At 35.8% G+C, this 15,086-nt stretch overlaps 1 protein-coding gene across 3 annotated transcripts in view; it reads right to left on the bottom strand.

The window, feature by feature from the left end:
- Positions 1 to 1,980: 1,980 nt before the first annotated feature.
- The window catches only part of LOC105264996 (maternal gene required for meiosis), a 35,770-nt gene continuing 22,664 nt past the window's right edge, over positions 1,981 to 15,086 (bottom strand). For all 3 annotated transcript variants that reach the window (XM_011302252.1, XM_011302254.1, XM_011302253.1), the window contains exon 4: positions 1,981 to 7,779. In XM_011302252.1, the coding sequence (XP_011300554.1) occupies positions 6,763 to 7,779 (1,017 nt within the window). In that variant the 3' untranslated portion in view covers positions 1,981 to 6,762. The remainder of the gene's footprint in view (positions 7,780 to 15,086) is intronic.

Raw genomic sequence — 15,086 nt, 5'->3', positions numbered from 1 at the left:
GTGCGTTGCTTTTATTTATTTAATTGTTTTTTTTTTTCGTTTTTTATTTTTCTCATTCCGTGCAAGCGTTACTTAATTCATAGCATACGACATTGCATTAGATGAAATTCAATAAGTTATGTTGGATTAATTTAATTAAGCCGTTCAAACATTCGACAATGTGATCAATTTTTTCTATAATAATTGGTGATCAGTGCGGGTTTCAACTTCCGTGATGTTTATTGTAAATAATTTGAGTCTTGGCACTGAAAAATCGAACTATTATGCATTTTCAATTGTGCTATTAAAAAATGATGTTTGAACAGGCTTAATTCATACATTTGACTAAAATCGTTTTTTGGTAGTTCGATTATCGTATCGAATTCCACCGCGAAATAAAATAATTCGCGACTTGCGTGCGTTCACATTTTTGTTAATTCCTCTCTCCCTTTTTTTCATCTAAAATTCGATGTGCTTGTCCTCAACAATAACAATTGAATATGAATTAGAAAAATAACATTATATCGTAGACAACAATCGGTTACAGTGTATATTTAGTGTAGCGTATTAATATTTATATATAATTTTTTTGTTGTTTCATTATTTACGCGACCATTGGCGCGAGGTGTTTTTGGTTTTCATTAATGAATCGATAGGTTTGTGGTAAATTTGGTCGTTGAGGGATTGTGACGGCATGGGATCGGATTTTGTGGTCGATCGGATAAACTATTTACTTTCGTTAAATAAATAATAATGAACAAATATAAATATTTCACCTCGCGTCATCGGCAATAATTGTGGACAGATTTGAGACGGTACGATAATAATCTCCCCTTCATGTCATTCTTAAAATTCCATTTGTCTCAATTACATCATTAATTTAAATAATCATTCATCGTACATTATTACATGAGCTAACACATACTATGCAAAATCTAGTGTCACGGCTTTTACGGACAGACATCGATTCATGTATGTTATTCAATATATCTATTAAATATAATTTTATATATAATATTTATATTACAATTAGATTGCTCATTGTCAATTCATCAATTATCACATTTAGTACAAGTTGAAAAATATCTCTAACATCCATGTCAAATATCTTAGCGTTGCAAATTGAGCATTTTGTAATTTTTCATTCTCCTTCATTTTTTTTTTTTCAATCATTTTGTCAAATTACAAAATCCTCCACATCCGCTCTGCTGTGATTTCCTCGATTTGGCATTCACATATCAATACGAATAATATCTACGTAGGTATGATAAAAACGATCATAGTTACATGGCCACGAAAAAATCATTGAAATCACAGTGTGAATGTAATTACTCTCCCCCACCCACTCAATTAATCACCTGTAAAATATAAAAAATCTAAACGAACCCGTCGTTTGTTACTCGTATCCAGTAAATTCATATATTTGCACTTTCGGTTGCTTTTCATTTATAATAAAATTGGTCGCATTAAACACAACAATCGATTAATAGAATCAATAAAAATCAATCATTACATTTGCAAAAAAAAAAAATTCTCGCGCATAATTTTCTCATCGCATAAATCAATAAATTGTCAGCACCTAGTGTTAATTGGTTACAATCACACTGTGCGAAAAATCCATTCAAGTTTCTATACACAGATGACTCAATTGTTTTTTTCGATTATTTTAGAAATTGTTTAGCAATACGCGTTAGAATAGACACCAAGGACACCGAGACATGAGGAGAATTGAAAAAGGAGACAATGTTTATGAAATTCTCATTAAATATATAATTCCTGCTACAATTTTTTAAAATGGGGATTAGTTTAAAATCTACTAGCGATAGTACTACGATAAATAATGTCGTTCCGTGTATGGGCGGACCGACGTACACCGAGGATTGAGCAAATTGTTATTGCACGGAACGTTATATATTTTTATTTAATGTTTTTTTTTTTTTCATTTCTCGGACTACTGCTGTTGTCAACAATGTTTTTTTTTCCATTAAATTTCTCATTTTTCTTAGGGACATGGCGAATTTTTTTTTCCTTTCCACTCACTAAATTAATAAATCTATTCCTAAATGAAAAACAAGAAATAAACTATGGAAGCGTATCAATGCAATTGGGATAAATAATTTAATATAATTATAGTTTATTTCTCCATCATTTATCGAGGTAATGTATCATTAATTTGTACGCGATTTGTGTGTGTAGAATATAGCCGATTTATTTTTGTTTATTCATTTGTTTATTATATTCAAAAATATAACGATTCGCACGGTCCCTTATTGAATCGAGCATTTTAATCACGAGAGATTTCCCTCCGTTTTTCCTATTGGTTGTTTTTTTTTTTATTCGACAATTTCATCAGTTTTTTCAGGCGCGGAAAAAAAATACTTGAGTCAAGTATAAAGTATACTTTAAATAAATATATGAATATATTTATATTAAATGCAATAAATATACTTGATTAAAGTACACAGAATTTTCCGTGGGTGAAATCATGGAATCATTAATTACCTAGATACACTTAGCGTAATTGGCTATATCCTCGGAACATCGAATAAATCAGTTAAAAACATTGTATATGTCCTATCTACCTATACACAATATGTAGATATAATGTTTTTTTATTAATTTTTGTTTTCTTGTATATCGTAACCATAGTGTTTAAATTACATATATTACGGTTAATAAATTAATAGGTAATAATTTTTGTTGTTTTCATAGTTTTCTTACACGTATATCACATCTGATCGTTCAGTCAATATAGGAAGACCCTTGCCTCCGCCACTCACGACCTGCTTACATATTTAAAAGTCCCACCCCCCATTTCTTCCATTTACTAATTTTGAGTGTTTTTATATTCCGTCGATTTTATTCAAATTCAATTCAAGTATTTGTCGATTTTTTTTTTCCCGCTCTAAAACTTTTCTCCACCACCAAAAATTCAAAATGGACTAAGAGCTAGACACTCATCGTTTATTTATTTTTTTTTTCCTTTTAATTTTCATGTTTTTTTTACTGAGTTTTTGTCTTTTGGTAAAAATCGGAAATTACCGTCGAATATCGATATTATACACTTAGTTATGTACTTATAGTATAAATATAGGAACATTCATTAAATATATATTTCATGTTTAGTGCTAATAATTTAGTTTAATTTCAATATATATTTATTTATATTTATGTAGATATTATTTGGTGTTGTATAGGTAGATGGTGAGATTATCATTGACAATCGCCGTGGATAAAAATGCCCGTTTATTCCTCAGTGTCTGGTTTTCAAATAATCCCTATTTTTCATAAATATTGAACTCGACGATTCGTTGAGAAAATTAACATCACATTCTTCTGTCGTTGTCTGAGATTTTTTTTTTCGTTAAAGTGCAAGTACACTCGGAATTTCATTGAACTCATTTCAATTACTCGTTACACCCGTCCCAAGGGTGGAATATATTAAATTCAATTTGAAATTTAAAGCGCGGGTTTTGAGATTCAATTGTGCAGACGAGAGAGCAAAAATGAAGCTGTAATTATCCACCCGAATATATTATTACATTATTCCTGTACGTAAAAAACAAAAAATCAAATAAAATAATTTTTTATCAATTAAAAAAAAATCATACCAATCAGGAATAATAATTATTGATAATGCAATTAATTACGTAAAATGTGTGCATAAAATGGGATTAATTTTCTGAAATTCAAAAATTTGTCTGACTCTCTTTTTTTTTAGCTCGATTTTTTCGAGGTTTTACGCAGCTTTACGCTGTGATCATACACCGAAGTGCAATATTGAATGATCACCCCGGAAATGCACACGTACGGAATCGGATACGTGAAAAGTACCACATGTCCATCAATGGGTTTAGCAGTTAGCGTCATAGAGTGTAGTACAATGTTCTCCAGTATCACTTTGTTATCAGACCCGCCACTTGCATCGATATCGATCCCCTTGATGTATTTTTGTCTGTTGATTGAGTTTTTTATATTGCAAAATTGAATTGAAAAAGTGGAGGTGGAGAGTAACAAAATGGTTCTGAAAAATTGAGGATAAAACGAATTTTACCCGAGACAGTCTCTCAAGTATCACTCAATTAATCAAAAAATGAAAAATTGATTGTGAATTTTCCACAGCAATATTTTCACCGAATAATTGCACCGTTAAAATGGTTCAACCAACGCCGACACTACCAGGCCCTGAGGAATTTTTTTATCAATGAAAACGAGTGGAGAAAAATGAAGGAAAGATTTCTCCGATATTTTCTCTCCACGTGAGTTCAATATATCGATTATCCAACGGCGGGTGATAATTATACCAATACGAATTGAATTGAATTCTAGATTCTCTTGAAATTTATGTAGTTAAATTACACTTTAAAATTCGGCCACTCGAACGCACCAAACCGGTCTCCCATTATTCTCCCCGTTTATTTATTTATATTCACTATTTCATTTGAATATTTATCGGCAATTAGACACAGTTGGTTAGCGATCGGGCCTAAATCGTTAATTAGCACCTTCAATCATCATTCGTTCATCGGATTTTCAGTTTCGATGTGAAACGAGTTCAGGTGAGGACAACAATTCTCTAGGATAAACTCCACTCCCTCTGATTGCTCGAGATTATTCTGGATTCAAACCAAAAGATTAAATTATCATTTGGCACTCAGGAAACGAGAGGATCGCAGTGACATTTCGAGTGCTTCAATTAATCCCTCGTAATAACAGTGCGGATTAATTTTATTTATCCTGCGGTTAATTACCGGTTAACGACTCATTACCGAATTATCACGTTAATCATCTCGTTACAATCCACACAATTGTGCGTAATCGACGATAAATGAATCTCAAAAATACTCAGGGATATTCTCAATTGAGGGGAATCACATGTACATGAAGAAATTCTCCCGAGCAATCAATAATTGTTGATGAATTTATTGTCCAGCAGCCATGACGTCTCGTTGTCCATCAGACATTACCCAATGGTACGGACAGAGTTCAGTGGACAAAAGTAAAGCCATTTAGATGAGCTTGTACATACAGTGATTACAATTAATTCATATTTATTATTTACATATTTATTTCGCGGGTGTTACACTCGCCTCGCGCTTCAATGCCCTTTTCAATCGATCTCGCAATTTTTTTTTGTGGAAAAAAAAAATGCCACGGACGAATGTAACACCGATGAATAAAAATATTGTTCAAAACATGTCCGACGGAATTGTTCAGCACGTGTAATCCATCGCACTTGTCTCGAAATATAGTATATCAATATTTATTAACGTTTTCTCTCTCTTTAACATTTTCCTCAATCTCTCTATTAATTCAATTTGTTATTTTAAATGAAGGAGTGATGAATCTTCAAATAGATTAAAAAATCACAGAAAACTTTGAAGCACTTCCATTAAATTTCACCCCAACCGGATGTCACTTGCAGTATTGACGTTTTAAGGGGTTAACTCTATATTTACGTCGGCATATAATTTATTTCGATGTAAAGTCTTTGTCCGGAGTGATCATGCGACGAGTGAAAATCATAAGTGCAATTTCACTGACTCGTGAAATATTGAATTCTGGATTTAGCGTCAGATAATTGCAGATTGAAATCATGTAATAATTCATTGTCATAAATTATTCAATAATTCTATAAACTTCTCTTCATTAAGAAAAAGAATTCTATTTTCTCGATCAATTATTGCAGAATTAAATAAATTCCGGAACAAACAAAAAATCGAAAAACTCACGCCACAAATTGAAAAACCAAAATCTCCATGAAAATACACTTATCTGAATATATCAAATTCTCGTTAAAAAAAATTAAATAATTACCCTAAATAATTTTTTTGTCATTACACCCATGAGGATAGCTTTTCGTGTAGAGAAAGAGGAAAATGAAAATTTATTGCTATCCACGTAAAAGGATTCGGGATTCAAAGGCACCGGCACGCTCTGCGGAAGGACGAGTCAGATCGATTCTCTTTATATTTTTTTTCTTCCCCAGATTCATTATTTTTGTGGTGTCATCCGCGTGTCCTTCCGCTCCATGCACACGTCGTCGCCACCCCCTTTCTACAATTTTTTTTTTTAAATTTATTTTCATTTCGCCTGTAATATTTTTCAACCGTGTCGATTCTAGTATATGGAACTCGTGTAAAAAAATTAGCGCCCACGACATATCGGCGTCACGCACATCGCAATTATTACAGTACACGTAATTATACAGGTTTTCCATGGCTTCTCTGAGTTTCCCATTTATTTTTTATTTAACGCCTTCCATTACGTTTTTTTCATTATTGAGTTGCAGTTCGTTCAAGTACTAGTTCTTCGATCTAGCTATTTACATTTTTTCTAGGCCCACCAACTCCGAAATAATTCTCACCTTTAACTATACACCTTGACAATCAGCAGCTCCAGATTATCCAGAATAATTTCCGAACTCGAAAGCTAGAAAAAAATCGTGAGACCTCAGGCATGAGCCAGAGTCGAACGATTAAAATTCTCCACCATTTATTCGCCTTTCTCTTGTAATCCATTGACATCTGGAAGATCATCTCCTAGATCAGTCCTTTGGTATTCTCCATATCACAAATTATTCTCACTATCAATAGCGATAACGTTGAATTTGGGACAAATCCATCTTTGGTACCCAAAAATACAGTAACAAAAACAATAAAGAATTCAAAAAATCCAACACAACCGACGACTCGATACGTAATTGACTCACATAGGCAAGACAACGATAAAGAAAATGGAAAGAAAAACCTAGAATTCCCCCCAGGTGGCACGATAATTCCTCTAACGCTGATGGATGTGAGTGGTGAGGTGTTTGGATAGATAATCCGCCCTGGCAAAACATTTACCGCACATTTCGCAGTGATAGGGCCTCTCCCCGGTGTGAATCCGTAGGTGTCGAGTCAAATCGCTCTTTCCCCCAAAAGCTCTAGCACAGAAGAGACAAACAAATGGCCTCTCCCCAGTGTGCTTGCGCACATGTAGCTTAAGATTTTCCTTGGACCTGACGCATTTGCCGCAAAAGGGACAGGCAAATCGTCGTTCACGCCGATCAGTGTCATGAGCCCTGACAATGCTGAGAACCCTCTCAGTGGCCTCAGCAGCCTCTTCCATGTGCTCACTCACCTCCGGTTTATCACCATCAGCCTGTCCCATCAGTCCTGACCTAGTGGCATCAACGGGCTGATCAGGCACCTCCTGGGTCTCCTGCAAGCTCGCCGTCTCCGAGTTGGTCTCTATACTCTCGGTGAGGTCTCGTGCTGTCTCCTCGGGCTCGTTGGTTGGACTTGTTGCTTCACTCCTACCCTCAACACTCGATGGCTCACCAGTACTCGATACCTGATCACTTCTCTCAGCTGGTGCTGATATCGAGAGTCTATTTGCTAGGTGCTCGGGGCCTCGTTGGAGGCGCTCTAGGGCATGGTTCAATCTGTGCTTTTTAAATGATTTCAAATACCTGAATTGCATGCCGCAGACGTCACAGGTGAATAGTTTGTCGGCGGGGAGTCGGGCTCGGTGATTCTGCTCTCGGTGTTTGACGTAGGCTGAACGGTAACGGTAACGCTGGCCACATTGCTCGCAGGTGAAGGGCTTGTCATCGTTGGGCTGACCTGCATGTTGGAGTAGTGCGTGACGCTCTAGGAGCCAGGCTGAGGGGAATGTTGCCAGGCAGACACCGCATCTACGGGCCAGGGTTCCTAAACCAAATGTACTTTGGGGTAGGAGGGGACTTCCTGTACTACGGGCACGATCCACCAGGGCACCCCAACCACCTGCCTCAAGACCAAGGGCCAATGACATCTGGGAACAGGTGAAACTTTTGGTTAATCCGGGTTTTAACCATTTGTTGTGTTTTTTTTTATCTTTTTTTTTTTTTAGTTTAGATACAATCCCTTATCTTCGTGGAAAAATGTATAAAACGGAGAGATCGAATGGAAATTTTTAATAAAATTTTATTACGTTTTTGCCTGCGGCTTCTGGTAATGGAAATTTTATTAGAAATATCGATCGGTGACTTCCGTTGGTTTTTTTTAATAGATTTTTAGTGGTTTCTGGGTAAATAAATTAATATTTAAGCGTGGGTTAATTGATAATTGATATTTGATTGTTGGGAATTTATTGAAATTTCAGGAACAATTTTGCGGGAATTTTTAGGGGATTGAAATCAATTGGGGATTTATTGCTAATTTTTATTTGAGGAATCGAATTTTTTGGGGATTACCTGAAATTTCAAGTGTAATTATCCAACAGTGTAATTGCGCAAATGGCACAACAGACTTACCGGTTAATTCGATGATTTGTTGATTGGTTTGAAGAGTGCTTTGCCGTTTGACTATTAATTATTATTTCAGAGAGACTGGATGAATTAGTTAATGGTAACACAAACAGTTTGCAGTTTTTATTTCACAAATTGATAATTTACAACTATGATATGCATTCGTTCATCTAAGAACCGAAAAAAGAAAATATTAGATTGAAAACGAAGAAATTATTTTACATAAAAATTAAATGTTTCTGTCGTGATTTGTTTTATTTTATTTTTTACCATCTCTGCTCCACCGGTGGTTTATCTTTTAGCGAGCGATTCCATAAAAAATTGAGGACAAAGTCGTGAGAACTTTTGGTTAATTAATGGAGTAAAATGATTTTTTAATTGGTTCTGGTGAATTTGGAAATTTCTCGGGGACTTTGACCTCAATTCTGACTCCAAATCTGGCTCTTATGGGAATTAATTCGCGATTTCCCTCTGGGACGAGTGGAATTCGTCGATTTATCGTGATTATTAAAAATTAAATAGTGAATTTTTCATTACCCCACCGCACTCATTCACATCTCATTCTTCAATTATTTTTCCTATAAGACAACGTGTGTGAATTCCGGATTATCTACAACGGGGTGTGAATGTGTAAAGATTTTATTCTCATCTTTTTCAGTGCACGATGAACTACGGGTGAACAAATGATTATTTTTAAATTGATTAAAGCCGGAATAAAAATTCAATGATTTGCGCTAATCGTGAGTGAGTCCAGACGTTAATAATCATATCTCCACAGTTCTCCCTATTTTTTATTTATCATTTTGTTATTTATTTTTGTTCTTGTCGTAGCGTGAAGGTAATATTTTTCAGCAGGCGATTTCCATTGCAACACGCAACATGACGAATACATCTCCAATAAAACGAGAATATAAACAACGAACTCGAGTTCCTTTTGTTATTTGCAAAAAAAAAATGAATAAACTATCGTTTAGACTCACTCGCATTACAAATTCAGTATTATTTTCAAGTTCTTCCATTTTCAATTGACAACAACGCAAACACACATTTTTTTCAAGTCAATTATCATTTCTCTCCATTCGTTATTTCTCATTATAGTAATTATTACTGTGATAGTGGCATCATGTTGAGACTTGTGGGAGGATTACTCATCAGAACATTTCATTATTTAAAATCATTCAATTATAAAATTCGTAGTCACATCTGTAAACGAAAAATTGAAATGAAAAAATAAAGACTGGGTTGGCACAAAACGAAATGTGGTTAAGGTAGATTATTTCCTCTGCTCTTTTCTTTTTTTTTTTATATTTTTTGTTTATGTTTTTTAAATACTCAGGGGATTGTGCGGGGGCGTCAGGCCGGCCCGCACCGAATTCGTCCGACGTATGAAAAATATTCCGTTGTTAAACATTTTTTTTTGTTCAATCTTTAAAAAAGTTATTGCATCTGGGTTTATCATTTTCATTTCTTTCATCTTCACTTTTTAAAATTATACCTATGTTGTATAGGTACACGCATTATCATTAATATTGTACAAATATTTGTTGTAAGTCGGTACAAACGTTACTGTAGAAAAACATAACAATTTGTAGGTATTTTGTTTTTTTATATCGGTACGGAGAAAGATTATTGATCTCTGTTCATTCTGGTTTCTTTAACGATATCGGTTTATTCTTTCTGTTATTTTTTTCTCTTTCGGTATCTATTACGTGAGCTTTCAATACTACAGGAGAGGGGGAGGATTTTTTTATGATTAAAATACTATTATTTATTTATTCGTCCCATCGTGCGGGATAATGAGCGATCGGGATAATTGGAGATCGGTTTGTCAGTTTTCCAACAATTCAAACAAATCCACTGGCAATTGAAAAAAGTTTATCGAGTTTTGCATGGGTGTTTTGATTTTTTAGGGGTGCAGGGGGTTGCCGGGGGTTGCAGGGGATTCAAGTATTTTTTCTCTCCGTGTATTGATTCATCCGCTGAAAGACACGGAAATAGCCGGTGTTGCTCTGAGCTTCCATTTTTGAGTGGGTTGGGTCTAAAGGTTAAGAACCTTTTATTAAAAAATTTCTGTGAACATCTTAGATAATACTTTCTTGGAATAAAGTCCCACCTATATTTGTCCACAATGTACACTTGTAATTCTCCATCCAAAGCTCTTTAAAATTGCAAAACCCCGGGGGCTATTATTAACTGTCCCTAAACAATTTGTGAAAAGTTTCTATGACAAAAGCCGGCATTTTTAAAGTTCCCCTGAAATTTCCGACAGTTTCTCGACTGAACAGAATGGTATGAATAAAAAGGAAAGTTTAATGACAGATCGAGATCAAATAACTGAAAGCAACAATATTTTTTTCATCATTAACAACCCGCGATAATAATTTCCTAGAAATGACTCCAATCGTGACACGTGTTGCAAAAAAACTCCAAGAAATTCAGCGTCGATTGCAAAAGACAAATAACCGACAATGGCCCGAAGAATGAACTTCCCCGAATTCTACGTGGCAATATTTTTTCCCCTGTCTCCCCCATTCCACCTTATCCATATGACACAAGAGAAATGGCATCGGATTATCCCCGCGGCAGGTCGGGTATCCGTTTTCACTGAAATAAAAATTGAAAAGAAAAGAAAAAAAAAAAACAACTCCGGCAACCCTTTTTTTTATTTAAAAAACAGTAAGAACTGGACTTGAGGTGGAACACCGGGTTGAAGTGAGAAGGAGAAAAGCTCGATGGGTGGAGAAATAGTTTTTCCCCCCCACACACATAAGGGGCGGGTGGGGCAAGGGGGAAGGTATGAGAGGGTAGAAGGGGGTGAAAGTGGCTTGAACCCTCCTACGCGTCTTTGCCATATACATCACCTGGTGACCCGATCCACAAACTCACAAGAGGGTAAACGCACCAGGCGAACTGGGGTAGTAGTATCTCAAACCCAGCGAATGGTCGAGTTTTGTTAAAGTGGGGGGAATGTTGTAGGCGTGTGCAAAAGACGATTGCCCATAGGCGTAAGCATGATCCCCCAAAAAAAAAAAATATGAAGAAAAAAATTAAATCAAGAATTTTCTAACCCCTTTACCAAAAAACAATATTCGATAAGAATCCTCTGTACTAATCGTATTCCCCTCACGCCACCAACCCCTGGTCCATCCTCCCAAAAAATTCACTTATCGATGAAACACTCCTCCCTCTTCCACCGCCACATCCCCGCTCTTCCGTACCCCTCTTCACCCCTCCTCACCCCTTTGTTCCTTCGCCGAAAAAATGATTAAGAAAAAAATCGATAAAACAAAAACTTTTCCCATCGACTTTCCCATCAACCCCTAACACCCCCCCTCTCTCTTTGCCATCCCTATCCTCAACCCTTTGGGTGGGATTTTCAGGGGGTAAATGAGTGAAAAGGTGCGGACGTAGGCAGTTGCATCGACTGAGGCTTAATATATCCGGAAGGGGGTGAGGGGCAATGTCTGAGGGAGAAAGGGGTGAAATGGGGATTAGGGGGGGATATTTTCTCGATGTAGGCATAGGCGTAGGTTGGATGATAGGCGCGTAGGCGTTGCCGTTATTTCCCTTCCCCTCCTCTGTCCGTGACCCAAGACGGCGCAGGTAGGCGTGCCTTTGGGGCGGCGCCAGGTGTGTACACCCCTGACCTCAACGGACGCGTGTCGCCGAATTCATATCGGTTTGTCGTCAGGTTTTCAGTGGACCCCCCCTTCTGCCCACTCCACTTTCCCCCCCACGTCCACCTTCTACCGCCACCCACCGCCCACCGCCGCCCTCGGGCTACTCTTTAACCCCCCCTCCTCCCTTCCACTGTTCTCAACTTCTCTTCCTCTTGACTCGACCGCTCGTCCCACAACCGCCTCTCTCATCGCTTTTCCTCTCCCAGTTTTATCCCCTTGGATATAAACGCGGGAAATTCAAAGGCTCTATGTGAATTATCCCGTGTAGTCTCGCGGATTTCGGCTTTGGTTTCGGTAAGAGATGTATTTTTTTTCGAGTACTTTAATTCACTTTTAATTGAATTGAGTACAAACCCGCGGAATTCAAATATTCCGACCGCTCCTCTCCCGCCCCACATAGAAATATATAAAAAAATATACATAATATTTATTTATATATTATATGAGGATAAATGGTGTGAATTGAAAATATTTTTCATCAATATTTAAAAAAATACAAATTTTTCCATATGGGCAACCGTCTCTCTCATCCTCAACCCCAAACGCGGGAAATTCAAATGTCAAATTTTCTCGTTTTCTCGGATTCCGTGGATTTGAATACGGTGAGCACTTTTTTGGAGGTACCAAGCATTTCGGGTGACTCCGGATGATACACACGAGGGGCTTTTCTGTTGTTTTATCTGTCTGCATGGCTTATCGGTGTGAGGACGCGTGCCGATATTTTGTTCCGTAGTTTCGTGCAGAAACTCGGAGGGGGTAATAATGAATTCATAGATTCTATACTCGTACAGCAACGAGGGTTGGATATTTACTGACTGTAGGGTTTACCGCATTGCCATAGTCTATAACTTCTGTCTGTTAATCTTGCTGGAAGGAAAGAGATATGAACGGATCCAATTTTTTTCACGGACTTATGCCCAGAATTTTTATTTTTTCAATTGCCAGAGAGTGATTGATTTGCAGATCATCGACGAAATTAATGTTTCTGCTTTTTCAAGGAGTGGGTAATTTGCAGATTGTTAGAAAAGCGTCTTGATAATGATAATTGGCTATTTCGTAAATAAATCTTGCGTTGCGAGGCATTTGTGGCTAACGACGTTCATTCCATTTGCCATTTTTTATTTATTTGTCCCATAGTTTTTTTTTTCGTGTTAAGGCGACGAGTGCAATCCCGGATCGAATAATTTTCGTTAATCTTGTGCGTGTTCGACGTGTCTGGAGAGAGTGGGGTAAAATGAATTTTCATTATCAGAATGATTGGAAAAAAAAATTTTTGCGCTCAAGTGATACGTCATCGAATGAATTGTCTTCCTGGATTATCAATTTCCCCCACTCTCCTGCCAAATAAAAAATAGAATACGTTAAGACCAAATAAAAATCGCCAATTGAATGAAAAAATATGTCCCATATATGTTCAATGATTCCTCAGGAACGCCAGCCTATGTGTGCAGTATTTCCTCAACTTCTTAAATATTTGTTAAATATTCAGTTTTCCCTTTACACATTTTTTCATTATTTTTTGTTTTTATTTATTTCATTGAAAATCGTAAAAAACGCGCGGAGCCCATTGTATTCAGTGAAATAATACAGCGCATTCGTGCCCAATGTACAAACAATAAAGTATATAATATATAGCCTAGCTAAATATCTGTTTGTCTGGCTTTATTTATTTATTTATTTTTTTCAACGTTATCTTGTAATTTTTCACTGCACTATTCCTGCCTAATTCATCAATCATAACGTCTCGATTACGATTACGTATTCTGCTTTTAAATTTAATGCCTATCCTCATCTCGATTTACATATCATAAATTTTTGCCGATAGCTTAGATGATCATATAGGTAATTGTATGTCGGAATTAATTCCTATTCACATATTCAACTATATCAATATGCCTTGTGTATATAATAATTTTTTTTCTGGTTTTTTCTATTTAATATCATTGTTAATATTTTTTTTCACGTTTTTTCTTTTCCTTCGTCATTATCACTAGTTACTTCCCCCACCACTCAATTAGATATAATCGTAGAATAATAATTCCCTATGTCTCATACGTATTTACAGTTGTTTTGTTATCATTCCCTCATGTCATGGGTGTACAGCATTTTTTTTTTCTTTGTCTATCACTTCGTATCGTACATTCGCACTTTTTTTTATAATAATATATTATGTACCGTGTTTAAGTACTAAAACTATTAAAATACTAGTATAAATATTCTCTTGACGTATAATATATATTTTCATATATATAATAAATATTTATATCATTTATTTATATATGTATAGTGTAGCGATTGTGGAAAATGAAGTGGTGGAAATTGATGTGTTACGGTCAATTAATCAATCGATTGATTGATTTGGTAACTTTTCATTTGGTTAATTGCCAAATTTATATCGCAACATTTCTGTCACCTGTTCACATTTTTTTCGGTCTTTTTTTTTTTTACGTTTATTGCTATAGGATTCATTGCAGTACGTTCTCTCGAGTGAACTTTTATCGCTTGTGTACTTTGCCTACATTTTCCAGCACTCATTCCTCCTCATTATCCGAGAATTTCGACGGTACGATGGAAGGGAAACGATTTTGAGCTAGATTCAATTCAATGTTCTATTAAATCTCTTTAGTTTTCTCAGAAAATATCTTCGTTAACTAATTAATGGGTTAAATTAGTTTAATCGTGTTCCCTTCAACGTTTTCGTCTACCACCGCTTGTCTTATATTTTTAGTGCTTTATTCATTTTATATCCGTTAATTTTATTTACGATAAACTATTGTTCTTCCATTTCCTCGGTTTAGAGTCAACTCTTTTATGTCATTGTGACCTCCTGAACCATCACTAAATAATTGTTTGATTAAAATATTTGAGAGCGGCAAGTCAATCTTGTATTTTATTGACGGAAGGATTAATTTGTTGATGACGAAGTGGATGAACAGAATTTTTTAACGCAAATATTCCAAGGTTCATTAATTGAATATTCAAATTATAAGGAGACGTATAACTTCGTTTATAATTAATATGTGAATTAAACGTAATCAACGCTTCGACGCAATAAAATTCCTGGAATGAAAAAAGAAATCATCCTAAATGTCCGCAACAATTTCCAGAATCAGTATTTCGTCACGGGTTTACATGAATTGTCACGTATTTTT

This window comes from Fopius arisanus, unplaced genomic scaffold (genome assembly GCF_000806365.1).
Source record: "Fopius arisanus strain USDA-PBARC FA_bdor unplaced genomic scaffold, ASM80636v1 scaffold00026, whole genome shotgun sequence".
In the NCBI taxonomy this organism is placed as follows: Eukaryota; Metazoa; Arthropoda; class Insecta; order Hymenoptera; family Braconidae; genus Fopius; species Fopius arisanus.
Note: the sequence above shows the minus strand (reverse complement) of the source record. Positions and strands in the feature narration are given on the sequence as shown.